This window comes from Myotis myotis, unplaced genomic scaffold (assembly GCF_014108235.1).
Source record: "Myotis myotis isolate mMyoMyo1 unplaced genomic scaffold, mMyoMyo1.p scaffold_m19_p_20, whole genome shotgun sequence".
NCBI lineage: Eukaryota > Metazoa > Chordata > Mammalia > Chiroptera > Vespertilionidae > Myotis > Myotis myotis.
Window position 1 is genome coordinate 10,699,785 of NW_023416325.1, and position 26,747 is coordinate 10,726,531.

The 26,747-nt window shown below is 54.2% G+C and overlaps 1 protein-coding gene across 11 annotated transcripts in view; it reads right to left on the reverse strand.

Moving 5' to 3' along the window:
• The window catches only part of LOC118678149 (CMP-N-acetylneuraminate-beta-galactosamide-alpha-2,3-sialyltransferase 4), an 84,956-nt gene that overhangs the window by 56,471 nt on the left and 1,738 nt on the right, over window positions 1-26,747 (reverse strand). For all 11 annotated transcript variants that reach the window (XM_036353356.1, XM_036353355.1, XM_036353354.1 and 8 more), the window contains exons 2-4: window positions 25,867-26,035; window positions 7,242-7,387; window positions 2,027-2,140 (exon numbers count right to left, since the gene is read on the reverse strand). In XM_036353356.1, the coding sequence (XP_036209249.1) occupies window positions 2,027-2,140; window positions 7,242-7,387; window positions 25,867-26,035 (429 nt within the window). The remainder of the gene's footprint in view (window positions 1-2,026; window positions 2,141-7,241; window positions 7,388-25,866; window positions 26,036-26,747) is intronic.

Here is a 26,747-nt window from a genome sequence, read left to right on the forward strand (position 1 = left end):
GACGCACAAGTCGGTCTCCTGCTGTCCCTCAGGCCACCCCCGCTGCAATCACAAGCTCAGATCTTGTGAGTCTGGAGTCCCTCCCACCCCACCCCCACCTCCCGTGACCAGGCTGCAATCCAGGACCTCCAGGCACAGGGCTGCTGGGGGCAGACAGGGTTTGCACAAGGCATGGCCCACTGCTGCCACCAGCATCCCCAGGGCCTGTCCCAGCTCCCCCAACATCTCCAGGGCCAGTCCTGGCTTCCTCTGTGGAGGCTTGAAGTGGGGCTCAGCTGCAGGGGAGGGGAGGTTGGGGGCCGCCTCTCTCACTACTGCACCCCACATCTTTTTTTAAAAAATGTATTTTATTGATTTTTTACAGAGAGGAAGGGAGAGGGATAGAGAGTTAGAAACATCGATGAGAGAGATCAATCAGCTGCCTCCTGCACACCCCCCACTGGGGATGTGCCCACAATCAAGGTACATGCCCTTGACCATAATCGAACCTGGGACCCTTGAGTCCACAGGCCGACGCTCTATCCACTGAGCCAAACCGGTTTGGCTGCACCCCACATCTCGCCTAGCTCTCCAACTCCTGGAAACTCCCTTCATTTCCTACCACCCCGAACCACGTTCAGGAAGCCCCACAGCACTGGTAAGACAGCTGGTGCTCACGAGCCTATGCGCCTGAGCCGAGAGGCTGGCCCGGTGCCCAGCCACGGGCTCCCAGCCCCCATATCTGGCATTGAAGGGGGCACGGCAGGTACGGAAATCACCCAATCAAAGCCAAGCAGACTGCCGGTGAGCCCAGTAAGGACCTAAAGGCCCCAAGAGCCGACTGAGCAGGCCGGGGCTGAGAAAGAAGGGGGAGGCGTCCTGGGCGAGGCGGGCAGGGCCCACCCTCCCGGAGGATGCCTCTGCAGGTCCCATGACTGCCAGAGCAGTGCAGAAACCAGAAGGGCCCACCCTCCGGAGGATGCCTCTGCAGGTCCCATGACTGCCAGAGCAGTGCAGAAACCAGAAGGGCCCACCCTCCGGAGGATGCCTCTGCAGGTCCCATGACTGCCAGAGCAGTGCAGAAACCAGAAGGGCCCACCCAAAAGCAGAACGGAAACCCAAGCTGGAATCTCAGAGTCCAGTTAGAGGAGGGGGGCATCTATCTACTCCCCACTTCCTACTCGGTGATTCCGCCTCTGGCCTCCATGGCCTTCTCCTGGCCCGACCTGCTGCAGGCTGCATCCGGCCCCATGCAGGCGGTGGCGGGAAGCGTACCCCCTGCAGGCCGCTGTCTGCTGTTCTTCAGCAGGGCATGCAGGCCCACCCAGGGGGGATGGTACACTGTGACTGCAGCGGGCAGGTGCAGGGGAATGAGGGTGGGAGGAGAGAAGGTGGAGAGACAGAGAGGCTACAGAGAACTGGGAGGGACAGAGAGAAGGTGGCTCCCCGGAAGCCACCTTAGTGCTCCTTAGTGGGTGGAGCGGCAGCAGGCACATGGAGACCAGGAAACACGGGGGAGAGGCTCAGGGAGGAGGAGCTGCCGGGCCTCCTCTGTAACTAGGGCAGTGCAGGGGATGCCACAGGCTGTTCGCCGTGACTGCTGCCTGTCACTAGTTCAGACCATGGGCCGGCCCGGGTCTGCTGGTGTCTAGGGAGAGGAAGGAAAGCAAACAGCCCAGCACAGGCTCCAGAGAGTGAGAGTGGCCACCCAAGCCACGTGGCTGGCTAAGGAGCAGCCCGGGTGGTTATATAAACATCGCCTCATCCCCGCCTCCCCTTCCCCCAACCGCACACAGACCCAGTGGGGGTGGGGGCTGGAGGAGACAGAAAGGGCGTTAAAGTGCCCGCTGAAGCATAAACACTCCGTATGACAGGTATGCATTCGCGTGCAGAGCTCAGACCTCTCCCCGCTGGTTAAGGACAATCTGCTTAGAGAGTGCGAGACCAATGGGGGAAAGACGGTGGCTTAAGGTAGGATTACGGTGGGTCATTGACCCGACCCGGAGCAGGACACTGAGAGCAGAGAACCCAGCAGGAAATCTCTTACCTGCTGTTGGTTCCACTTGAGGTCGGGGATGAGGACAAAGCCGTCAGCGGGATCTGGGTTCTCAAAAACAATCCGGTCGGCTTCCGCCTTCTTGTCGAGAATGTTGTACACCCACTGGTGGCAGAGGGAGAGAGGGTTCCTATCCCGTCACCACCCCAGGCTGGGCTAGGGAAGCTCTCTGGCCCCTCCAGGAAGGACAGCCACTGAGCTCAGGGCATCCACCTCAGGCTGCCCTGTCCCACTGCTGACACTCGGTCACCAGCCATCCCCACAAGGCCCCGGCCGTGCAGAGGGCGCTGGCTCTTTAGCTCCTGCTGGTCAGCAGTGTGCATACACTCTGCTGCGGCCACACAGGCCCGGTCCTCATCCACCCTCCACTGCCCACAGATCCGGGGGAGAGCGTCTCCACAGGCCCCTCCCACATTACTCGGGACACAGCAAATGATCAGGTTGGGGTTCCCTCTGCACAGGAAGCTGGCTCCATGCCAGGGCAGATTCTAGATAAAGTGTGGGATCCTCGGAGAGGCCGCCCCACTGGGATTCGCAAAGTGGCTGCCTACCTGGCGCCACAGCAGTCTCCGCTGACATGGCCCCTGTGTAACAAAGCAGACCTGCCCCAGCCAGTATGGCTCCATGGTTGAGTACTGACCTATGAACTAGGAGGTCACGGTTCGATTCCCGGTGGGGGTACATGCCCGGGTTTCGAGCTCAATCCCCAGTGGGGGGCGGGCAGGAGGCAGTCGATCAATGATTCTCTTGTCTACCCAGGATTCTGGCCTCCCACACCCCTTAGATCTGCTGCTGCTGAGTCTTAGGGAGCCCTTCCTTGGGTAGTGTGGATCCCAAGGACATCAGTTTACAATCAAGGTCCTGATGGCCTCTCTGAAGAAGCCTCCTGCAAGGAGGTTAAGATAAGGACCCTGTTCTCCAGGGCTCAAACCCCCAGACCACAGACCTCAGCATTTCTCCACTTCCCCCAGCTCTGAGCACTCTTTGCAAAAGAGACTTCTTCCCAGGACTGTGAACTCCATGCCAGAAAGCCTAGAGAACCCTGCTGGAAAGCCAGACAGAGGCAGCGCTGGGCTCACACTGCTGCCCCTGCGCCTGTCACCACGGCCTCCACACTCATGCAGGGGTGAAACGGGGCGCCAGGGCATTGACACCAACACCCGTGGAGGGCTCCTCTGCCCACTTCCTGAAGTGGGGACACAGCCGTTTAGGGTCTGCACACCTCATCCCGGAAGTCTGCATCCTTGGCTGTCAGCTCCTGGCCAGCACGGCCAAGGTCAAGTGCAGCTTTCTGGGCTGGAGAGCTAGGAGCAGAGGGGCCTGCAGGGACTAGCTGGGCCTCCCAGGCTCCTGGCAGGACCCACACCAGGTCACAGGTAGGCCACCCACTACAGAGAAAAAAGGCCGCACCCCGAGAAGAGCCTGGCCGCCCACTCCCTGGGAGAGGTCTGGAGGGTGAAGAGGACCGAACTTCTGCCTTTGGGGAACTGACTTTTAACCTGTGAATTAAGAAACAAGTCTCAGAAAGAAACTTTGGCCCTCCCGCCTTTCCTGCCTAAGAGATGCGGAGAGTGGCACCTAGTCCAGGGCTGGAGTCTCGGGATGTTCACCTTAGCAGCCTGATTTGAACTGGGTTTGGTAGGTGGAGGCGACCAGGCTGACGGGGGGAAAGGGAAGGAGAATGAGAACAGAGATGGCGCTGACCTCCGGGCAAGACTGTCGTGGGTGCGAGGATGGAGCGGCGACACCAGGCGGGCGGTGAGGAGCGCAGTCTTACGCCGAGCCGGGCCCTGCTCCAGTGCCTCCCGGGGCTGTCCTCGCAGCAATCCTGGAAATGCGGGGCTGTGAGCACCCCATTTTGCAGGTAAGGGAAAGGCAGGGAATGGAAGTTCACACAATTCTAAGCCAGAGCCTGGTCTCGGAGCCCACGCTCCAGGCTGCATGGGAAAGGCCTCTGGGGGAGCAGGAGGGACCTCAATCCACGCATCTCAGCCAGGACCCGGGATGAGAAAGGGTGAGCCAGGGAACAGGATTCCCACATCCCGAGGGGCTATGTATGGGGAGTAGCCACCCTCTGAAAGCAAGGCAGGGAGACAGCCACCCGACGATGAGGACCTATGAGCAGCATGGAATGCACCTGGCATGACCTAGCAGTGACACTGGCCACCCTGTCCGGACCCTCTCCTCCCTTGGGGCATCCTGCTTCCTCTTCAAGCTCCTGCTTCTCTGCTCAGCGCCTGCTGGCCCCCTCCTCTGGCCCCGCTTCACCTGCCCGCACCTGCAGGCATCTCAGCTCTGCACTGTTCCGTCCTGTTCCCCGGAACTGTCCCCTGTGCGTGCATAATGGCAGCTGCCACTCTGGCGCCCTTTCTGTGCTGGGAACAGCAGCAGGCCCGTGATACGTGGCACCTCTCTCCATTTCCACCGGGACTGGGTCATGTTCCGACAGGAAACAGGGCTTCCGAAGACCCAGCCGATGCTGATGAAGCCTCGCTCAGTGACTCATTATCGGCTTCTCTCCTGCGCTGAGTCACACCCCCCACTGCCTTTTTCCCGGGCATTTTCACTAGAAGTTCCAGGCACCAAATGTGAGGAGCCTAACAGGGTAGTTGGCTAAGAGCACCGAGGCTGGGGCCAGGCCACCTGGCTTAGAGCGCCCGTCTCCGAAGGGCTGTTGTGGAGATTTTTTGCGGTGATGCACGTAAGGTGCTTAGAACAGTTCGGGCAGCATGTGAGGACTGAACACACTGTCGTCCACATTAACCCTCTCTGCTGTCCACGTCCCCCATCCTGGTTAACAGTCCTACTATCTGTCCCCTCATCGCTCAGGTGGGACCTGGAGCCACCCCAGGCTCTGCCCAGTTCTCCACATCACCCAGTTCCTACGCCTTCCCTCTCCAGTCCTAGGACCTATGTATGGGGAGTAGCTATATATTGGCCCCGAGTGCTACCGCAGCCTTCCCCGCGGCCTCGGCCTCGTCAGACCCATGCTGGCCTCTGGTCCTCCTGCTCCCCCTCTCACCACACTCACCTCACCCGTGATTAAACTGCTCAGGGGACCCTCCCTGGCTATGGCAAGCGTTCTCAAATCTGATGAGCAGCAGAAACACTTTTAAAACACAGATTTCCCAGCTCCACGCCCTGAACGTTCTGGTTCAGCAGATATGGTCTAGGTTCTGTATTTTTAAAAATCTCACCAGGCCGCCCTGATGATGAGCAAGGTGTGGGAACTCCTGGAAAGAGTGCCTCCCCCCGGCCCCTGCTGGCCTTCTTGTGTTGTCCCCTAGGACCCAGCTGGAGGGTCCCTCTGTGAAGCCCCCACTGTCTGAGCTGATCACTCCCCGTGTCACCGCTGCACCTCACATATAAACCACCAAAGTGCTGGTCATCATACTGTCAGACCACATGTCCCTCTTCCCATCAGACTACAGGGGCCTTGTAGTGTCCACCTTGGTGACCCTCCCGAGCCAAGCACAGGGCCTGGCACAGGCAGATGCTCAAGAAACACGATGACTGTTGCCAGCTGAGCTTAGTGCTGGTGAACTCGCTAGAAACAGCCAAGAAACGATACACAAGTGCTCGTGTCAAACGAAGTCGGTAGAGCAGTGGAATTCTGTTGTATTATTCTCCAAAAGGATGTGAATAATGGTGCATAAGGTACATATGACTCACACGACTATATTAAGGGTTTCCTCTCTTGAATCCCAGGGGTGTGCAACCAGCACATAGAACATATATCCCAGGAGATCCCTCTAGGATCCTGACAGCAGAAGCTACCCAGGAAGCTGGAGCATCTCTTTTCCACTCAGAAGGCAGAGCAAGTGCTGGGACTTAAAATTAAAACGTCAAGCCAGCGTGAGCCCGAGGAACCTGGTGCAAACACAGCTCAGGGAACCGCGGCTGACAGCCAGGCTGGGAGAGGGCTGTGGGCACACAGGGCCTCCCGCCCCGCCTGCCGGCCCTCCTCTCCGTCCACCTCATGCGTACATCCCCCTGCACTGCCCCTACAGCCAGGACACCACGTCGCTGGCCCTGGGAGAAATGGCTGTGAGTTTCCCATATTGGAACACCCTCCAGCTCTGTAACCTGAACCTGGGAGAGCGGGTGAGACATGCTCAGAGAGAACAAGGGTGAGTGATGAAGACATGGAGACAGGCAGTGAGTGAGCAGGAAAACAACTCATCCGTCATACTTAACGCAGAGCATTCACTCGGGGCCAATTCCAGGCAGACGTGCCGGTTGGCGTTGGGTCCACGCCAAGGAGAAATCGGGATCTCTCAGCTAAATGGCCTTGCATCTGGTCCAGTCGCCTAAGACACTCAGAAAACGCCGCCAGCCCCAGGGCGAAAGGCCTGCACGAAGCGCCCAGGGACAGCGGGTCTTGCCCTCTGCGGAATGAACATGAGGGAGAACTGGCCACGGGGAAGTTCTTTACTCTGAGATTCGGCTTTTGGAGGCTGGTTTGCTCAAAACCAGGAATAAAAGTCTGGACTGGGGTGGGCCCAAGGAGGCATCTGTCTTTGCCCATTCACGGATACCTGGGGAGGGCGCAGCCACTCAGACTGCATCAGGGCTGCTGCCGAGGAGGCACAGATTCTCCAGTGGACCAGGCTGGGACCCCCAGGGAGCCTGAGGGGCATGCCGGGACCAGGCTCAATTCCCCTATCAATGACTATCATCCGGAAAACAGTGGCCACCTCACTGTAGGACTTTTAATGCCACTTCTTTTTCTTTTCCCAAGACTTTATTTATTTTTGGGCAAATATATTTTTATTGATTTTAGAGAGGAAGGGAAAGGGAGAGAGAGAAACATCAATAATGAGAAAGAATCATTGACCACCTGCCTCCTCAACGCCCCCTACTGGGGATCGAGCCAGAAACCCGGGCATGTGCCCCGACCCGGAATCGAACCCTGACCTCCTGGTTCATAGGTCAACGCTCAATCACTGAGCCACACCGGCCGGGCCTATGCCACTTCCTGCTGACTCGTCTCCACAGCGCTGGTGACTGTGCACCTCCTGTGGTCATTTCCATCCCTGCGTGCTGTCTCCTGCACGAGGACGTAAGCTCAGGGAGGCAGGGAGCCCACAGCCTGTGTTGTGGACCAGTGCCGGCTCCTGGTAAGACCTCGGCAAATGCCTGAAAAAGATGCACTAGCCCCTGGGACAGCACTCCATGTCTGACCCCCTGGGCCAGTCCAAGTCACCTGGATGCTGAGGCTCTGGGACTCCAGGTGGGGTAAGGTGACGTTCTTGTAATCACCTCCTGTCTCTCGAACCAGGTGGAGGTCCTGGCGCAGGTACTTCTGCAGGTGCTTCTCTGTGGCTGGGTAAACCACGGTTGTCTTTACATCTGCAATGACACAACACGGCCCACTCTGCACAGCTGTGCCACACTCTGGTCCCCACCACGGCAAGGAGACGACTTCTGCCGCCTCTGAGGCTCTCGTCACCTGTGACCCACTCCCACAGGGCCTTGTGCCACCGAATTCATAGGCTGGGCCACACTCAGAATCTGGGAAACTCATCACCCACTCCTCAGCCTTCCCCTCTATCACATACCAATTCCTAGGTATGTGGGTTTCTGGACCCGGAGCTGAAAATCGGATTTAAAGCCAAGCAGTCCTCTTAACGCCCAGCAGTGCGGGCCAGCACTGTGATCAAAGGCATGGGCCCAGAAGCTGACTGAAGTCAAGTCCTGGCTGTCCTGCTCCTTCCTTGGGACCCGGATGCCAGTCCGGTTACTTAACCTCTCCCATGCCCCTACGTCCCCATCTGCCACCTGAGAACAATAGCTCCTATGTCCTAGGATTGGGATGATTAAGCAAGTTAATACCAGTGAAGCACTTAGAACAATGTCTGACACACAGTCAATATTTACTCTGGCTACTTTATTTATTTTCTTTTTTTAGAGAGGGGAGGGAGAGGGACAGAGGGACAGAGGGAGGAAGGGAGAGAGAGAGAGAGAGAGAGAGAGAGAGAGAGAGAGAGAGAGAGAGATGAGAGTTACAGTGAATGGCTACCTCCCATATGTGCCCTGACTGGGAATAAAACCCTCGACCTTCCATGCACAGGGAGACGCTCCCACAGCGGAGCCCCGCCGGCCAGGGCATGCTGGCTGTCTTTAATCCTGGTTTCTCGACCTGGATGCCACCACCACTCTGGCCCCTCTGATTCTCTGCTGTGGCTCTCTGTGCACTGCAGGGTGGTTAGCTAGTCAAACGAAAACTCTCTCCACTTGTGACGACCAAACACGTCTCCAGGCGTTGCCAAATGTCCCCAGATAGAACTGCCCCAGTTGAGAACCACGGTTTCCCCCGGAAGGAAGGGTGTCGTTTTCCTGAACAGACTCTAGCCTAGGGTCCTGGTCCAGGATCACCTGGTTTGGGTGAAATCCCTTTATCTCTAATAACGTCTGCTACAACTGTTGTCACTACTCTAACATTTACACAGGGGTGGGCAAACGTAGGTGCATAGTGGATTCTTATATTATTTATGAATTATTGTTACTTATTTGTATTATTTGTCTTTTTCCATACAGACAGCTGTAAACCTACCTTCGCCCGCCCCTGTATATGGCGCTTCAACAAAGATGCTAGGGGCAGGAAAGGAAACGGGGTTTAACTTCCGTGGCTGTTTCTCAAAAGGCCTGCGGCCTCCCTGACCCTTACTCTAGGTTCAGAGGTGCCCGTCCAAGGACGCAGAGCGGAGCCCTGCAGGCGCACTGAACACTCCAGTAAACTCTCACTCGCCTGCACACCTAGCACCCAGCTTCCACTCGCACTTGGTCCGAGGAGGGTGGTGATTTTGACCCCCGTCTCACAGGGGAGTGGAAGCGCTGATGGGATCCCAGACGAACCCCCCGTCACACTGGGAGGTCTGGCAGAGCAAGCTGGAGCCTGGCCTTCCCTCCCTACAGTCAGTGCTGTAGCCTGTACTGTCTGAGACCTGCTGAAAGCCTACTACTGTCTTCCAACAGCCCAGGGGGGTGTCCGCAGCGCTACACCAAGCACATGGCCTCTGGTGAGGACCAAAGGCCCTACTGCGCCAGCTCGACGCTGGAGAAGGCAGGCACAGACACACGGGACCCAGCTGGCTCGTGGCGCTCCGCTTACTGGCCATGCCACTGGCTGGGTGTGTTACTTAACCTCCCAGACTCCGTTTCCTCACCTGTTAAAGGTGCTCATAAAACCTGCCCCACAGCGTTGCTCACACTAAACAGCATGTGCCGTCTGGACCGCTGGGATGCTCAGTGAATACCAGCCTGCGTCCTGGGAATTTGCACTGGACCCTGGAGGGAGGCGGCAGCAAAGGCTGTTCAGTGCTTCTCACTCCCACCGCTCTACCAGCCCAGGGTCATAGCCAGAGGTCAACACGCCAGGAGCCAAAGAGGCAGGGACTGCCTGAAATAGGTGGGATGGCACCGCGGGGCCCCCGGCAGTGGGCTCTGGGAGAAAACAGATTCCGGCAGCAATTGGCCTGGGTTCAAATCCTGACTGCACTTAGTAGCAGAGTAACCTTGGGCTGTTGTGAGACTCAATGAGCAGGAAGGAGATGGGTGCATTCAGAGAGAGTCCCTCCCCCAACAGGAAAGGGCCCCAGTGCCAGCCCTCTCTCTTGGGTTCGTAGTTATTCCAGTTTCCTGGGCTGAGCCTGGGGAGGAAAACCACGAGGCATGGTGCTCCCTCTGCGTGGGGGAGGTGGACGGAGACAAAGGCAGAACTGATGTTGGAGAACAGCCTAGCCTCTTGGCAATGGACACGCAGCCTGTGCTCACAGTCTGGGGCTCCCTGGCTGCTCCAGATCAGAAAGTGCTGGGCCCCCAAGCATGCCCCTGTCTGCCAAGGCTTGTCAAAGACCGCCCCGCCACCCAGGGTGCTGGGGAAACGGGCACCTCACGGGGCCAGCCCCTGCTAGCCTCCTGCTGTCCTTCCTTCCCTGGATGCAGGAACTCCTGCCGGGATGCAGAAACCCACCGTGTATCAAGGCCCTCAGAGCCAATCACGGGGGGCCGGCCTCACACAGACCACCATAAGCCTGGCCCTCACATGCTGGCCAACAGCTCAGGGAGGCGTCCACAGTGCAATGCCAAGCACATGGTGGGCTGGGGCTAGCTGAGTGCGTATCCTCCTGAGGGCCTGACTCCCTCAGACCTGGACTGTCTGCTGGCTCCCTATCATGGTCAACACGGCCCTCCATCACCGTGCCAGGACCTCTCCCAAACTCATGTACCCCCGTCCCTGATCTCTGCTCCAGCCAAACCGATCTCCTTCCACTTCCACTAAATCACATCAAGCGTGTGCGCATTTCTAGGCCTTATCACCGGGGTCTCTGCCCAGGGGTCAGAGAGCTTGCACAGCCCTGGCTAGAGCAGCACCCTTAGCTCATCACTGTCTCCCTCACTCATCACCACCTGATAAGAGAGGCAGACTGTCTGACTGCCCATTATAATGCACCTTCCAGGAGACAAAAATTTCATTTTGTCTAACTTTCCGTTTTTTATCATTTTATCCCCAGCACCTGGGATAGCACTGGCCACAGTAAGCACTCAACAAATACTTAATGACCAAATGAATAAATGAAGCTGGCCTTTTCAGACTTTAAACCCAGGAAGAGGATTTTTGTCCCAAATGGAAAAAAACCTCTGATAAGAATCAATGTAAGTTTTCCAATGGCGAACTCTGTTGTTTACCTAAATGCCAATCAAGGTGTTGACTGCAACTGAACTTCCCAAGGAGTTTGGCAAGCCCGGGCCCTCATGTGCTGGATCAATAAATACCCAATAAATGTCAAACCACTGTGTGGGAATAAATACACTGAGAGCAGGATACCCATGCACAGCCTCAAAATATCTCCCCACGGATTACCTACTAATTACAAAGGGAAAATACCAAGTGATCAAAGTTAACAGCGCTCCTAAGGGAAAACTGACACCTCGTGCCTCGTGAGGGATGTGCCGTGCTGTTCTGCCAAGAACAGTCGGAATCCAATCGTGAGGAAATATCAGCAAACCCAGATCCAGGGACATTCCACAAATGAGCAGCTTTACAACTCTTCCTAAGTGTCAGTTAGGAAAGGCAGCCTGGCTGGCGTGGCTCAGTGGTTGAGCGTTGACCTACGAACCAGGAGGTCACAGTTCCATTTGTGGTCTGGGCCCATGCCCGGGTTGCAGGCTCAATCCCCAGTGTGTGGCCAATCAATGATTCTCATCACTGAAGTGTCTCTCTCTCCCTCTCTCTGAAATTAAAAAGAAAAAAAAGGCTGATGAGCTGATGGACATAGATGAGTTCACCTGGAGCTTATTTTAGGACTAGAGGCCCAGTGCACAAATTCGTGCATGGGTGGGGTCCCTCGGCCTGGCTGGCAATTGGGGCTGATGGTGGGGTGGGGAGGGCGTGGGAGGTTGGCGGGCCAGCCACCCGTGGGAGGGACCCCAGCTCCTGCATTGAGCATCTGCCCCCTAGTGGTCAGTATGCGTCATAGCAACCAGTCGAGCAGTCATTTGGTTGCTTAGGTGACAGAACCTCCAGTAATTTGAATCCTTCCTCTTGGGCTGGTCAGGTTCAGCACAGGCCACTCCTCCAGTTCCACAGACAGAGGCATAAAGGATTGGCTGACAGCTCTGTACATGGAGGAGGAGGGTATGGGGTCATCTCAACCTTCAATATCTGATTTTTAAGATTGATTTTAGAAAGAGAGAGGAAGGGGAGGAGAGGTAGAGAGAGGTGAGAGGGTGTATGAAAGGGGAGGGGGCATCAAGTTGTTGTCTCACTTATTTATGCATTCATTGGTTGATACTTCTATGTGCCCTGACCAGAGATCGAGCCTGTAACCCTGGTGTATCAGGATGATGCTCTAATTAACTGGGCTTCCCGGCCAGGGCCTTGAGCAGCATTTGTTATATTTTCTAAAACAAATATACTAAAAATAGAAAAATAAGCCCAAGGTCACAGTGGTAGAGCTGAGATTTGAACCCAAGCAGACTGGCTCCTCTATGCAACACGCTTTCCCGATGCCACAGGGCCACCCTCCTTCAGGCCCTTTCCTAAGACACCACCCCGCAGCCATGTTCTCCAAGCAGCAGCCTCTCAGACAGGAGAGACACCATGAGTCCCAACCCCTTCGAGACACGTACACCAGTCGGCAAAACCAAAGGCGTGATGAGGTGCCAGAGGGACTGAGGCTGCACTCTGGGAGGTCTGGGAGCACGAGAGCCAGAGGCCAGCAGCCGCAGCGATGCCCAGTGCTCGCTGCCAGCCTCCTGGGAAGTGCAGCGAAGCAGAGGCCGCTCCCTCATCTCTGGAGGGCTGTCTGAGGAGCCGTGTCACGGGGGCACGGCTGCCAGACAATGGGCTGGAACAGGCTCCAGTGGGCACACAGAGGGACTAAAGACAGCCCTGCTCACAACAGGGAACAATGCTGTTGCAACTTGTGTGTGGTACCCGCCCCCCCATATGACAGTGCTGGATGGTGAGAAAGAAGGCCTGGGGAGGGGGCGCCGTCTCCGAAGAGGGGCCTGGTGGTGGTGTGGCAGCCCCTGCGGGGCTTGGGGTGCAGCTCTTCGTCCACAGGGTGTCTGGGCAGTGGGAATGGTCACATAATGCATCTCCGATAACAAGGGGCCTGCACACACAGGCTCTTTTCTCTGCAGCTCAGCCGAGCAGACGGGTGTGCCCCAGCTAAGACAACTCTGGCCTGCCATCGAGGGTCTCCCAAAAGGCCTTCTCCAGTGGAAAACCAGCCCCTCCCCAGCACCCGAACACCGAAGCACACCTGCTTTCCGAGGAGGGAGGCAGGGCTCTGGAGAGAAGAGCAGCTGCCTCCCGCGCTCGCTGCCAAAGCTGGCTTAGCCAAATCCCCAGGAAAACGCTGCTGCACATGAAACATGAACATGCAAACCACAGACAGTCTGCGCTCCTTCCCATACACATGTTCAAACACGACTGCTTTCCAGCGCTCGCTGATGGCTTCCACACGATGAGGTCATTTCCATGGCTCTGTCTGTGGCTTTGCTCTCCCTTCACCATCGTGAGCCAGTTTCAACTTATTTGACCCAGATGTGCAGGCCCAGGAAGGCAGGGCAGAGGCACAGCAAAGCACGATCCGAGTGTGGAGCCCACCCGCACCCCTCCGCCGAGCCGAGCCGAGCCGAGCCGAGCCGCCAGGTGACAGGCTGGTGACTCAGACCCGCAAGGCACGCCGCCCCAGAACTGCAGCAGGGCTGGCGGGGAGGCCGCTGGAGGGTCTCGGAGCTGCCTTCCCCTCCTCCTCCTGGGGCTCCCCCCTCGCTAGGCCACCCGCTCCTCGCCCTGACCTCTGTGACCAGAGAGGACAAGCCAGAGGCTGGAGAGGAGACCGTGCTCCAGTCGAAGGCCAGGGCGGAGTATTCCTGGTCCCCCACTGCAGGGACGCTGGGAGAACTCAAGGCCTGAGAACAGGGTGTGGTCGGATTCTACTGGAAGCTTCCACCACTCCACAGCAAACCTCAAACCGCTAATTACCTGTCTCCAGGAAAGCAGAGATGCTCTCCGAGGCAGGAGGCAGATGCTGATTTCAGCAAGACCTGGGTCTGAAGGCTCCTTCCCCTCCCCAGCACTGAGGCCCAGCAGTGGGAGGAGGGGAGGACAGGGCCTGACGGCCCGCCAGCGTATGTGATAACTGCACGCAGCCCCAGAGCTGGCTGGGGTGGGGGTGGTCCTTTAGGAAGAGGAAATGCTGTGGGGGCAGGCTGTGGGCTTAGGGCTCCCCAAGTTCATTTCCACAGAAGGATCCAGGCTCTCTAAGGAGATAAGGGAGCTGCCGGCCGACAATCCTGGCCTTAGAGCTGCCGGAAGAAATGGTTCCGCGCTCAGCTGACCAGGCTGCAGAGCTATCAGGCTGAATGAACACTCAGGAATTCCAAAATGTGGTCTCTCTCAACTTCCCGTCTACAGGGACTGCCTTTAATCCGCCCTGAGGAGCACAGCACCCGGTCGTGTGCTCTTCAATGGAACCGCCACACTGCGTACGGTGGGAAGGGAGAGGCCAAGGGGCAGGACACACCCCACCGAGGAGCCCAGGACTACGGGAATCCTGGTTGGCGCTCACTAGGAAGCACGGGCCAGGAGTGACAGCAAGACCAGCTGCCACAGCCCAGCCAGCAGAGAAACGGACCCAGCTATCCTGCGGGTAGTCCGCCTCTGCCCACCGGTCCCAGGCAGGCCGGCTTTTCCGCTGACTTGAGCCTTAAGACTGCCACAGAGTCTTGGGACCTTGCCCCGTCTGAGAGAGAGAAGGGCGAGGGGGGTGGGGGCAGAGAGGGAGGGAGAGCAAGGTTTGTAGTGGAGACACAACGCAGCAACTCGGGATTTATTCACTTCTAAACAGGCTCTGAATGCAATGGCTTCTCCGGGCCTCATGGAGTCCGAACAGAGAAGTGAACAGAGGCCGCTGCTCTCGGGGCACGGAGGAGGCGGCACTCAGGGCTCTGAGCCGAGGCGGCAGGGAGAGGAGAGGGGGGGCCAGTCAGCCAGCCAGCCAAAGGCAGAGCCCAGCTGAGTGAAGAGCTCTACTAAGGGGGTAGGACCCGCTCCACTGTGGGACTTCTATGTGTTCTTGTCCCACTGTCCTTCCACGTCCAGAGGGAGCCCTGGCACGGGCATCAGGAGCTCTGAAGCACCAGGGAGAAAAGCCGACAGAAACCTGTCACTTATGGGCCATCCACTAATGAAACCGGAGCAGTAAGGAAAGACTCCTGTGGGCTCCCCCCTTTCCCGGCCCATTGCCAAAGCTCAGCTCATGCTCAATGCCGGCTCGACAGCTTTGTCTACACTGTGGCCCTCCCAGGCACAACCCTTCCACCTCCCACCCCGCCGTCACCAAGTCCCGCCCATCACAGGAGGCCACCACGTCTCCAGGTGTGGGGCAGTCACCTGCACACACGCCAACCCGCCAGCCTGTGTGCACCCCAGGAGGGCCAAGTGCTCTTCGTTAGCATATTGCAGGTGTGTCTCTGTAGGGAGGAGGGCGGAAATCACCAGGCTCTGGGGTCCACGTGTCTTGGGAGTATGTAGCACTTGATGATAAACTGACAGGCCCTGAGCAATGAGGATCATTCAGGCTGTGAAGGAAGGAAGCAGCCAGGGGCCCTAATCCAGGCTAATCGTTTGATCTGCTTCTTTGTTTGTTTTCTGAGGTTAACATTCTAAAAAATATCTATCTATCCACGTGTCACATGAATATATTCTCATTGACATAAAGACAGATAATACTTGGATGTTCGTTATTCTAGTCTTTTCTTTAATGAGTTTCCATAAATATAACCACCCTACTAATAAAGAGGTAATATGCAAATTGACAATCACTCCAACACATAAGATGGCCATCCCCATGTGGACACAAGATGGTTGGCAGGGGAGGGCAGTTGGGGGCAACCAGGCCTGCAGGAGAGGGCAGTTAGGGGTGACCAGGCCGGCAGGAGAGGGCAGTTGGGGGAGACCAGGACAGCAGGGGAGGGCAGTTAGGGGCAATCAGGCCGGAAGGGGAGCAGTTAGGCATCGATCAGGCTAGCAGGAGAGCGGTTAGGGGGTGATCAGGCTGGCAGGCAGAAGCGGTTAGGGGCAATCAGGCAGGCAGGCGAGCAGTTGGGTGCCAGCAGTCTTGGATTGTGAGAGGGCCCAATCCCAGTGGGATCGGGCCTAAACAGGCAGTCAGACATCCCTCAAGGGGTCCCAGATTGGAGAGGGTGCAGGCCGGGCTGAGGAACACACATCCTGCCCCACCCCCTGCACGAATTTTGTGCACCGGGCCTCTAGTAGCTTTATAAAAGTCTTTTTTTCTTTTTAGGCACAAGTGGGATAATCCTTTATGGGTTATCTGCATAGTAGCCCACACTATGCACTCACTGTGCCTTGTTACCTGGCCCCCCAACCCCTGCTATCAACAGGGGTCACTGAGGTTTGAATTTTTTTCTGTCACAAATGATGCTGCAATGAATACTCTTGCACCTCTTTGCACGTGTGTGTGAGCGATTGTCTTGGTCAGATACCTGAGAGCAGACATGCTAGGTCAAAGGGAGACAAGGTTTACAATCTCACGGACCTGGCCATATCAAATGCACACCCCACCCGCTGTGCATGAGCACCTGGGAGAAACAGGGTCTGTCTGTCTCAGCACCAGCACCAGCTCTGTCTGGGGGTGGCCTCAAGGGGGTCACTTCTCTATGGTCTAAGCTGCCTACACCTACAGAGACCCCACCCAGCACATCTAGACATAAATGGAAGGCCACCAACTCCAACTTAATGGTGGCCCTCAGACCATTTAAAAAACCCACTGCAATAGCAGTAAGGAAACACAAAAGGGAACAAACGCCCAAGAATTATGGGAATGAGTGGGAGGCTGCAGAGAACGAGGTTGCGATTAACTTCCCAAAGTTAGGAAGCGGAAGGCAGTACGTGATCGAAGACAACGCTGAAGGAACGAAGCACTAAGTACAAATGAGAGAGCATCCACCAGACATTCGGGGAAAACCAGCAGCCAGAAAAAGAATGACCAGAATAAACATGAAAACCAGAGCCCAGAGGAAATGAGATCACGGAGGGTCAGGAGATAACTTTTAAAACCATTCTAATTAGTGTGTCAGAGCAAGGAAACCCAATCTGGCCTCTGCAAAGCAAGAGCAAGAGGCTATGAAAATCCTATCATCAGAGACCCAGAGGGAAGAAAATTAAAAATACAACTGCCAAATTACAGCCTTCACGACAAGGTCTGCAAGACAAAGTTAAGGTGCTCTACCCACCACAGACAGAAAAGGCAGAGATGGAAACAGTGAGAACAGCAGGCACACACAGGATCAACCTAGGACGTCTGACAACTAATAGGATTTCCAGTTGGAGAAAACAAAGCGAAGCATCAAAGAAATAATAGAAAAAATGTACAGAGCAGAAGAGCAACGTAAGATTTTAAATCAAAAGGGTCCAAAAGTACTCAGCACAACGAAAAAAATCCAACCGGGCACCTTACAAGATTTCAGCACACGAAGGACGAAGATACTATCAGCTTCTAGAAAAGGAAACTAATAAAGCAATAAAAAAAAACCCAAAACCAAAACCAACTTAGCTATAAATAAATGAAAATCAGCCTGGCTGGCAGGTCTCAGCGGTTGAGCATTGACTCAGGAACCAAGAGGTCACGGGTTAGATTCCCAGTCAGGGCACATGCCTGGGTCAAGGGCTCGATCCCCAGTTTGGATGCATGCAGGAGGCAGCCGATTGATGATGTTCCTCTCTCATCGATGTTTCTGTCTCTGTGCAAAACTCAATAAAAACATTTGGGGGGAAAAAAAAAAAGAGAGAGCGAGAATCACATTGGCATCAGATATCTTATTAGCAACAACGAATGCCTGGAGTTAGATCAATTCCTTCAATGTTGAAAAGGAAAATAAAAAGTAAATTTTGTATTCAGTCAAACCATCAATCAAAAGTGAGGGTAAAAAAAAGGATTTAAAGTTCACCTCCCCCTTTTCCTTCTGAAGAAGTGCCTACAAGTGCACTTCAGCTAAACAGAAGAGAGCAGGAAAGGAAGGCACGGACTCCAGAACGCAGTGGATGGCACCTGGGGAGCGGTGAAGGGAGTCGGGGTAGAGAGATGCCTGGACCAGCTGCCCAGGCTGGGGCGCGGGAGGCAGCGTCTGCACACGTCTCAGCAAGGAAGCAGCCACCGTGTAATGAATTATCCAACTAAGTGTCTGGACAACTTCACAAATACAGTAAAAGCAGTTATTCTTTTAACCACAACAACTAGAAACTGAAAAAGTGGGTAAAGTCCTGGTTCACGTATGAAAAACTGAAAAGCAGCATGACTAGGAGGAACTGCTGGAATGTAAGGAAAGCGAACCCACTTGCCCTCGACATCAGCCTTCTCCTCCACGTGGCCCAGGACTGATTACACGCTGGGCAGGTACATGGCACTGAGATGCACTGCTTACTGGTGTCAACTCAGGGTCAACCGGCAGGCACAGCACGCAGGACTTCAGTTATGCAACAGAACAGGCCCTGACAGTGTGAAGTCCAAGTGCCGCCCACAGGTAAGTTGGGACACAGCAAAGGACGAGGAGGTGGTGGGAAGAAAAGGCTGGAGGCTCTGGGATTCTCACCTGACAAGTGATAAAACGAAACGACAGTAGGTCGCAGTAGATTTAGGACTCCAGAGGCAATTCTAAAAATAGTAATATAAACATCAAAAACTGGGAGGAGCAGGGAGGGAGGGTGAGAAAGGCACGGGCACACCTGGGAGATACTGCAGGTTCGGTTCCAGCCACCGCAATAAAGCGAGTATCACAATGAAGCGAGTCACAAGAACTTCCTGGTGTCCCAGTGCATGTAATCTATGTTTACACTAACTGTAGTGTACTACGTGTGCAACAGCATTGTCTTAAAAACAGTGTACAAACTACAATTAAAAAATACTTTATTGCCAAAGCCGGTTTGGCTCAGCGGATAGAGCGTCGGCCTGCGGACTGAAAGGTTCCAGGTTCGATTCCGGTCAAGGGCATGTACCTGGGTTGCAGGCACTTCCCCAGTGGGGGATGTGCAGGAGGCAGCTGATCGATGTTTCTCTCTCATTGATGTTTCTAACTCTCTATCTCTCTCCCTTCCTCTCTGTAAAAAATCAATATATTAAAAAAAAAAAAAGCTTTATATATATAAAAAAAAAAATACTTTATTGCTAAAAAACGCTAACCACCTGAGCCCCCAGCAAACTGTAATCTTTTTGCTGGTGGAGGGTCTTACCTTCAATGTGTAAAACAGGCAGTTATCTGCAAAGCACAATAAAAGGAGGGATAAGGGAGCTGAACCTTTCCACTTCCACAGTGGGGATTTGATGTCCAAGTCTGATAAAGCAAGAAAGAGCTGCAGAGGCATATGATTCAGCGACCGGAGGAAACGGCCAGAGCACTAGCCCGGGGATTTTAACAGCACCTGCTCCTGGAGAGCCGGCCGGTGAGGCAGAGGGCTCCCGAGCCTGTCCCGCCCACATGGGCCTCCGGTGCTACTTGACGATTTGACCATGTGATGGTGTGGCCTCTTTTTTTTTAATCCGCATCCGAGGACACGATTAGGGAGAGGAAGAGTAGAGGGAGAGAGGGGATGGGGGAAAGACAGACCGATAGACAGCCGACTGGGGATGGAACCTGAAATCCAGATATGTGCCCTGACCGGGAATCGAACTGGCAGCCTTTCAGTGCACAGATTGGTGTGACTTTGATAAATGCTCCCGGGCACATAATTCAGTGGGTACAGATTCTGTGTTCGAGAAAGCTCCTTAGCAATTCTGATGAGTGGTTCTAGGTAAGCACAGAGCCTCTAGGCTCCACTCAAACCTGAGCTACTCTCATCTCACAGGGCCCGGACGCCCCGAGGCAGGCCAGCCAGCCACTGGATTCCTCGCTTTCCGCTCAGAGCAATGGACTCTCTGAGCAAGTCCATGACTTGCCCTGGTGTCACGAACCGGCCACATCTGGGGAGTTTCTCACGCTAGATGACAATGGTGCTCTTCCTCACTCGCTCGGCCGTTGGCCTGCTTGGCAAGGCTTTCCCTGCTGGTCACAGCTCAGAGGACTCTTGTTCTTCGGCTCAGCTGCCATGGGAGGCCTGCCGAGGACACCCTCAGGGGTGGGGTGAGGCCTGTGCCAGTCTGTGCTGGAGTGGGGCCCGCAGAGCCTGGTACCGGGCCTCCCGCAGTTGTTGGAGGGCCTCCCACACTGCACGTCGTGCCAGGGCTGGCACTGTCCTGGAGGACACTCGGCACATTACCGCTCCCGTGGCCCTGGAGGGAAAAGGGCCAGGCCCCGCCTCCGGGCCCCAGAGAAAAGGCAGTGTGCAGAAACAGGTCGCCTAATGCCCAAAACCAAGAGCAAGGCCTACATCAACACTTTTACTCTCAACAACAGTGACTAGAAGCCAAACTTGAGAGTGAGTAGAACCTACAATTTAGTGGGGAAATAATCTTAGTTCTCTAAGGACGTGCCCATTCTCCCTGGGAATTATGTTGTACATATAAAACATGTGTGTATTCACATAGATACACACTTGTATATATGTATAGTGCCTGTGTATTTAAATATAAAATATGCCACAGTTTAAAGACCTAAAATAAAAATTTAAACTACACACGCATGGTGCACACTGTCCAAGAAACAGAACATTACCAGGACTTCGATGTCCTTTCTGCCCCACCCCCACCAGAGATGATCATGTTGCTGAATCAGGTGTTAAGGAATCTTTTTTTTTTTAAATATATTTTATTGATTTTTTACAGAGAGGAAGGGAAAGAGATAGAGAGTTAGAAACATCGATGAGAGAGAAACATCGATCAGCTGCCTCTTGCACACCTCCTACTGGGGATGTGCCCGCAACCAAGGTACATGCCCTTGACCGGAATCAAACCTGGGACCTTTCAGTCTGCAGGCCGACACTCTATCCACTGAGCCAAACCAGTTAGGGCAAGAAATCTTTTTTTGTCTTCCTAGTTTTCTTATGTACGAATGCACCGTAAGCGGTATATTGTTTAGATCTGCTTGCTTTTCAACTTTATCAGGAATCACACTGTGTGTGTTCTGAGTCTTCCTTTTCTTGTAGTTCATTCATTTTCACTGCAACAGAGAAGCAGCCCAGTGTAGGAAAACAACTCACTTTCGTTATCTATTCTACTGTGAGTTGATATCCAGGTTGTTTCTAGTTTTGTTTTTAATCATGACCAAGGCTGCCAGGAAAACTCCTATGGGAACAGTTAGTCTTTAAAATCGCCTCCCAAACAAGTCCGCGCTCTAAACTCAGGTCCGGGTTTCACCTCTGCCAAGAGCAGAGGAGGAAAGCCCTGCCTGTCGCTCAGGTCCTGGGAGTGCCCTGCAACCGAGAGGAGCGGTTCCCAGGCTTGCCCTGCCCGTCTGGCCTCGCTCACACAGATGCCTTCTGCTCCTCTGAACCTGAGATCCCACACCCTGCTCTCCATCGGGAAAACAATTGGCCTTTTCAGACGCAGCCTGGGTTTCTGAGTCACACCGCTCTCCCTAGCATCTCCCCCTTCTTCCCCGGTAAGAGGGAACAGAGGTCTCAGTGAAAGGGCTCCATTGATAGGCATGGGCCTGACAGCGTGAGAGCGGAAGCCGCAGGAGGTGAGCCAGGCTCTGCCCTGCCTGCTGGCCAGGAGCAGCACTAAGATGCCAGCCGTCCGGCCCACCCGGTCCTCACATTTGCCATATGGCCACAGGGGGAAGAAAGGACACCTGCCCATGGTCAGGGCTGGCATTTCCATATGCTGCATATGTTGCTCCACTTAAGGCTCATAGAATTTTAAAGGCGTAACAGTAACAGAAAATGACTAACACGTCCAATACACCCGCATGCCAGCCGCTGTGCTAAGTGCCTTCTACGCCTTCTCCCAATGGTCATAACTCATGACAGCAGTGATGAAACTCATTTAGAAGGCTACGACTAGAATTTTTTAAAAAGGGAAACACACAAGACTGGAATTAAGTTAGAAAACTAGAGGGCATCCCACAAAGTAAGGGTAGGGTTGTTTTTGCAAACCTGTGTATTCATTCACAGGTACTGGATGACGATGTAAAATGTATTTCTCACTGTGGGCAGAGGCTACACCAAAAAAACTGTTCTTTCTTATTTTTGCCGTAATCATCCTGAGGTATGTTCAGTTGCTAAACAAGTTTAACAAGTACTTCCCCAAACTCATCGGCACCCCACACCATGGATACCAGCTGCCCCTCCAGGCTCCCAACACAACGGCCTCCTTTCTACTTCTCTTTCCCCCGCCAGAACGCGGGCCATTCCCTCAGCCCAGGACATTCTCCGCGCCCCCTCACCAGCTCTCTGCACAGCTGGCCCCTCCCCATCCTCCAGGTCTCAGCCTGGGAGTCAGCTCCAGAGAGGCTCCTGGACGTCCAGCCCACGCAGCCCGCTCCCGATCAGGGCCACGGTGGCCTGTTTCCTGGTTGGCCGTCTGCCTCACCACAGGGCTCCAGACAGCGATGCTACCTGATGGACTCCCAACGCACATGGCATCCAGCGCAGCACCAGGCGCTCGTCTGCTACACGAGCACAGAAACTTCCCAACTCCTCACCGCTAGTAAAGGGCAGAGCAGAACCCCAGCCCAGCCATGTCTGCCCCGAGGCTTGCGGAGCCCCTGCCGGACGCTGAAACCCGAACAGCACGCTGCCTCGGCTCCCACTGCTGGTCCGCGTTAGCGCTGGGGCAGGACCCCGCATGCCTGCCTCGGATGCCCGTGCTCTCCTATGTCAATGGAGGGGGAGTAGCCGCTCGGGCCAGCTGAGATTGGAGGGGATAAAGGAGAAGACTGCAAACCTCCAAGCTAGAGGAGAAATGTGCCAGTGACCAGAGAAACACCACAAGAAACAAGGAGAGCAACCAGCTCAGAAATGGGGGTGGGGGAGCTCCCCCAGACACCTGTTCTGGGAAAGCAGGGAAATTCAAGGGGCAACTGTGCAGGGGTTCAGAGGGCTGAGGCTGTGGAGGGCACTTTAAGGCCCCCCTGGCAGTGGGAAGAGCTGGTGACTCAGAAAGAGATGGGAGAGGCAGGACTGAAAGGCTCTGGCACCGGAGGCCCAAGGAGCCGAGGAGCCGGCTACGGAATGCTTTGGCAATGCTGCCCCCTCGTGGCTGTGGAGTGCTTGGTCCTCAGGAAAGAACAGCGGTCAGCTTGTGGCTTTATTCTTCAGCAGCCATGTACTGAGCACCTAACGAGGGTCTGACAAGCCCCAACTCTCAACGACCGTGGTTCCCTACGGCCAGGCAATGACCAAGCCCTGTTGAGCTTACTTCCCTCTTTTCATAGCAAGACTGTGAGGACAAAGCTGTGTCTCACTCATCTCTGAAGCTCCAGTGCCCAGGAGAGGGCCCAGCGCGTCAGAGTAAGGACGGCAGCTACTACTCAGCACGTGCGAAGTCTCTGACATGCAGAGCGCACCGGAGCCTCACCTCCTGCCCGTCTGGTACCTGAGACTTCCCACTGGAGACGCCCAGGAGGCGTTCATTCCAGTGTGAGCCTGGGGTTCTTGGAAAGGTCAGGGGTAGCGAAGTAAACATGGGCATCGCCCGCACACAGGTGATGATTAGAGGCCAGTGCCCTCACATTTTAACGTGCATGAGTCCCCTGGGGGTTTGCTCATACGCAGGTTCTGAGGTCTGCAGTGGGGACCGAGATTCCATGTGCCTGACAGCTCCCAAGGGATACCGACACTGTGGTCCACAGATCACACTCTGAGCGGGAAAAATCTGAACCAGGGGTTGACAAACTGGCCAGAAGGTCGAACCTGGCCCAGCTGAGAGCAGTATTTTCATTTTTAAAGGCGTTGAGAAAAAGAAAAAGGAGAGCCCTGGCCGGGTAGCTCAGCTGGGTTGAGCGTTGTCCTGATATGCCAAGGTTTTGGGGTCAATGACCAGTCAGGGCACGTACAGGAAACAACTAACGAATGCATGAATAAATGGAACAACAAGTTGATGTTTCTCTTTCTCTCTCTAAAAATCAATTAAGAAAGGGAGTATGTGACAGAGGCCATTTGTGGCTCATAAGCTTAAAACACTTATTCTCTGGCCCGTCCACAGTTTGCCAAGAAGCGCATCCAGGGACAGGATGCATAGCTAAACAAGAAGAGAGAGAGGACAGCTCGGAACAAACTGTTATGACTTCGTCTGGGCAGGGAGAACAAAGTGGACCACACCGCATGCATGCGAGCACTTATGCTCAGAAGGCAGCGCTGGGAATGAGCGAACATCTGAGGCGCCCGGTGGGAGCGGGCTGTGCTGGGGAAAAGGCAGAGACCCTGGGGCTCCGAATGGGGAAGAGGGCCTGTGGTAAACGGATAACTGACTGTCCCTTTCCCTATTTAATTTAAGGGAAAAAAACGACAAAGATAAGGAGGGGCCATCATCACTTTGTGCAATACCAGAGAAGCACTGGAAAAATAAAATAAGAAAAAGCTGTGAATTCTACAGAGCTGCTCTGTGGAGACCTTCATTTTGGCTGAGGGTTGGGGAGGGTAGATGCAGGGATGCAGGGAGGCCAGGGGAAGGGGTGACAGCAGAATAAACACCCCAGAACCCCAGGTGCTGTCTGGCGACAGTGCCTTCTGTCATGCTTCTGCCTCTCCGAGTTGAAGGATCTATTTGCTTAAAGGGCCATGCCCAAGAAAGTAAATACAGCTGTCCCTTTCTGTCAAGTTGAGCCAATCAATCTGGCTTCCCCTCAATGGAGGACCAGGCTGTTTTGCTGGCAGTTGTGAAGCTTTGCTTGTCTCACATCAAGTATTCACATATATCTCCAAAGGCCAACAACAGCACCCTTTCGTGGGGTGCGGAAAAGACTAAATCTATCAGAAAGGCTGTGGCAGGATATCCATAAAGCCAAACTGTTCTTAAATGCCAGAAGGCAAATAAAAAGGCAGATGGGTATGTGCTGCAAAGCAGATCCCAGCATTTCCTGGTCAAGAGGTACTTCAAGGTCAACCAGTCTCCCCCACACTTCTGACAAAGCGGCCTATTCAGTCTAACCACTGAAAGAAGAAGTTCACCTCATGCCTGGCTTTTGGCATGGAATATTCTTCTTTTTCCCTCTTTTCAATAAATTATACTTGTGTCCTGGCTGGTGTGCTCAGTGGTTGGAGCATCGTCCTGTGCACCAAAAGCTCTCAGGTTCAATTCCCATCAGGGCATGTACCCAGCTTGCGGGTCCAATCCCTTCAGGATGCATGTGGGAGGCAACCAATCGATAGTTCTCTCTCTCTCCCCTTCTCCCTTCCTCTCTCTAGAATCAATGAAAAGCATATCCTTGAGTGAAGACGAAAGAAAATAAAAATAAAAATACTTGCAATCAAAAACAAATCTCTGGCCCTGGCCGGTGTGGCTCAGTTGGTTGAAGCACTGTCCCCTACACCCAAAGGCGGTGGGTTCGATTTCCAGTCAGGACACATACCCAGGTCGCAGGTTCAATCCTGGGTCAGGGCTCCTATGAAAGGCAACTGCACATCAGTGTTTCTCTCTCTAAAAAAAAGTAAACACAAACAAACAAACAAAACTCCCCCACAAATCTGTCTTTTAAGCCTTGAATTCCTGTCCTTCTCAAGCCCATCCCCCTGGATCACACTCATTGCCTCCCCTACTAGCAGTGAGTTCCTTTAGGGAAGTGACCCGGCACACTGCTCATCTCACCAAGAGTGGGGAGCAGTCCTCAGCTACTGGGAGATCAGTGTTTCGGGTGCCTGTTGGCTGTGTGATCTTGGCCGAGTTGCTCAACCTTCCAAAACCTCAGTTCCCTCCCCTGTAAAGTCCTGTCACCACAAGGCTATTCTGAGGATAAAATATGATGATAGATGAAGAGCACTGAGAATGGTGGCTAGCTCAAGGTAAGGATTTAGTAAGTGCTGACATTCATTATTATTCAGTTAGTAGATGAACCTGTTCTCTCCCATGAGTCACACTTCCTCCTCAAAACAGACTACACCAGAGCAGTTTCTCAACCTCGACACTACTGCCATTTCTGGTTGTGGGGGCCCATCCTGTGTTTTCTAGGACATTAGGCAGCATCCCTGGCCTCTACCCTCCAGGTGCCAGCAGCAACCCCCACCTCCCCAATTCTGACAACCAAAAATTGTCATTCTGAGATTGTTAAATGTCTCCCGGGGGGCCAAAATGCCCTCTTCCTTCCATTGAGAACTACTGCACTAGAATATGCAAATCAGTCATGGGGAGTAGCCACCCCTCCCTAATGTCCCACCACCCTGCTCTCCCCACAGGCAGCCACCTCGGCCGCCACTTGCTCACCACTCAGCTGCCTCGGAGGAAACAGGTGATAGGTGCTGTAAATATCATTGGAGAACTGCAACTGGAGCTCCGGGCTGCCCGTCAGGAGCTGGGCCACCTGTTCCACCTGGAATGGTGTCTTCTCCAGGATCACAATGGCATCCTCTCCATCCCCAGAGGCCTCATTCACCTGTGGGGGGGGAGACACCCATGAGGCCTGGAGAACAGAAGCAGAAACCCCCCTTCCCTCTTCCCCCCCCCTCCCAGGGCCTCTGAATTCCCAACATTTGGGATTTCCTTTCCCTGCAGTTTCTCTCCCCGAAAGTCTAGCCAATGGCACTGTTTCTCCTCCCAGGGGAGAAGTCATTAACCTAAATCAGTGATGGCGAATCTTTTGAGCTCGGCGTGTCAGCATTTTGAAAAACCCTAACTGAACTCTGGTGCCGTGTCTCATATAGAAATTTTTTGATATTTGCAACCACAGTAAAACAAAGACTTATATTTTGGTATTTATTTTATATATTTAAATGCCATTTAACCAAGAAAAATCAACCAAAAAAATGAGTTCGCATATCACCTCTGACACACATGTCATAGGTTCGCCATCACTGACCTAAATCCTTTCTTTTTTTTCTTTTTTTTTAAATATATTTTATTGATTTTTTTACAGAGAGGAAAGGAGAGAGATAGAGAGTCAGAAACATCAATGAAAGAGAACCATTGATCAGTGGCCTCCTGCACATCCCCCACCGGCGATGTGCCCGCAACCCAGGTACATGCCCTTGACCGGAATCAAACCTGGGACCTTTCAGTCCGCAGGCCAACGCTCTATCCACTGAGCCAAACCAGTTTCGGCAATCCTTCCTTCTAAAACAGGGGTGGGGAGTGTCCCACCCAGAAGG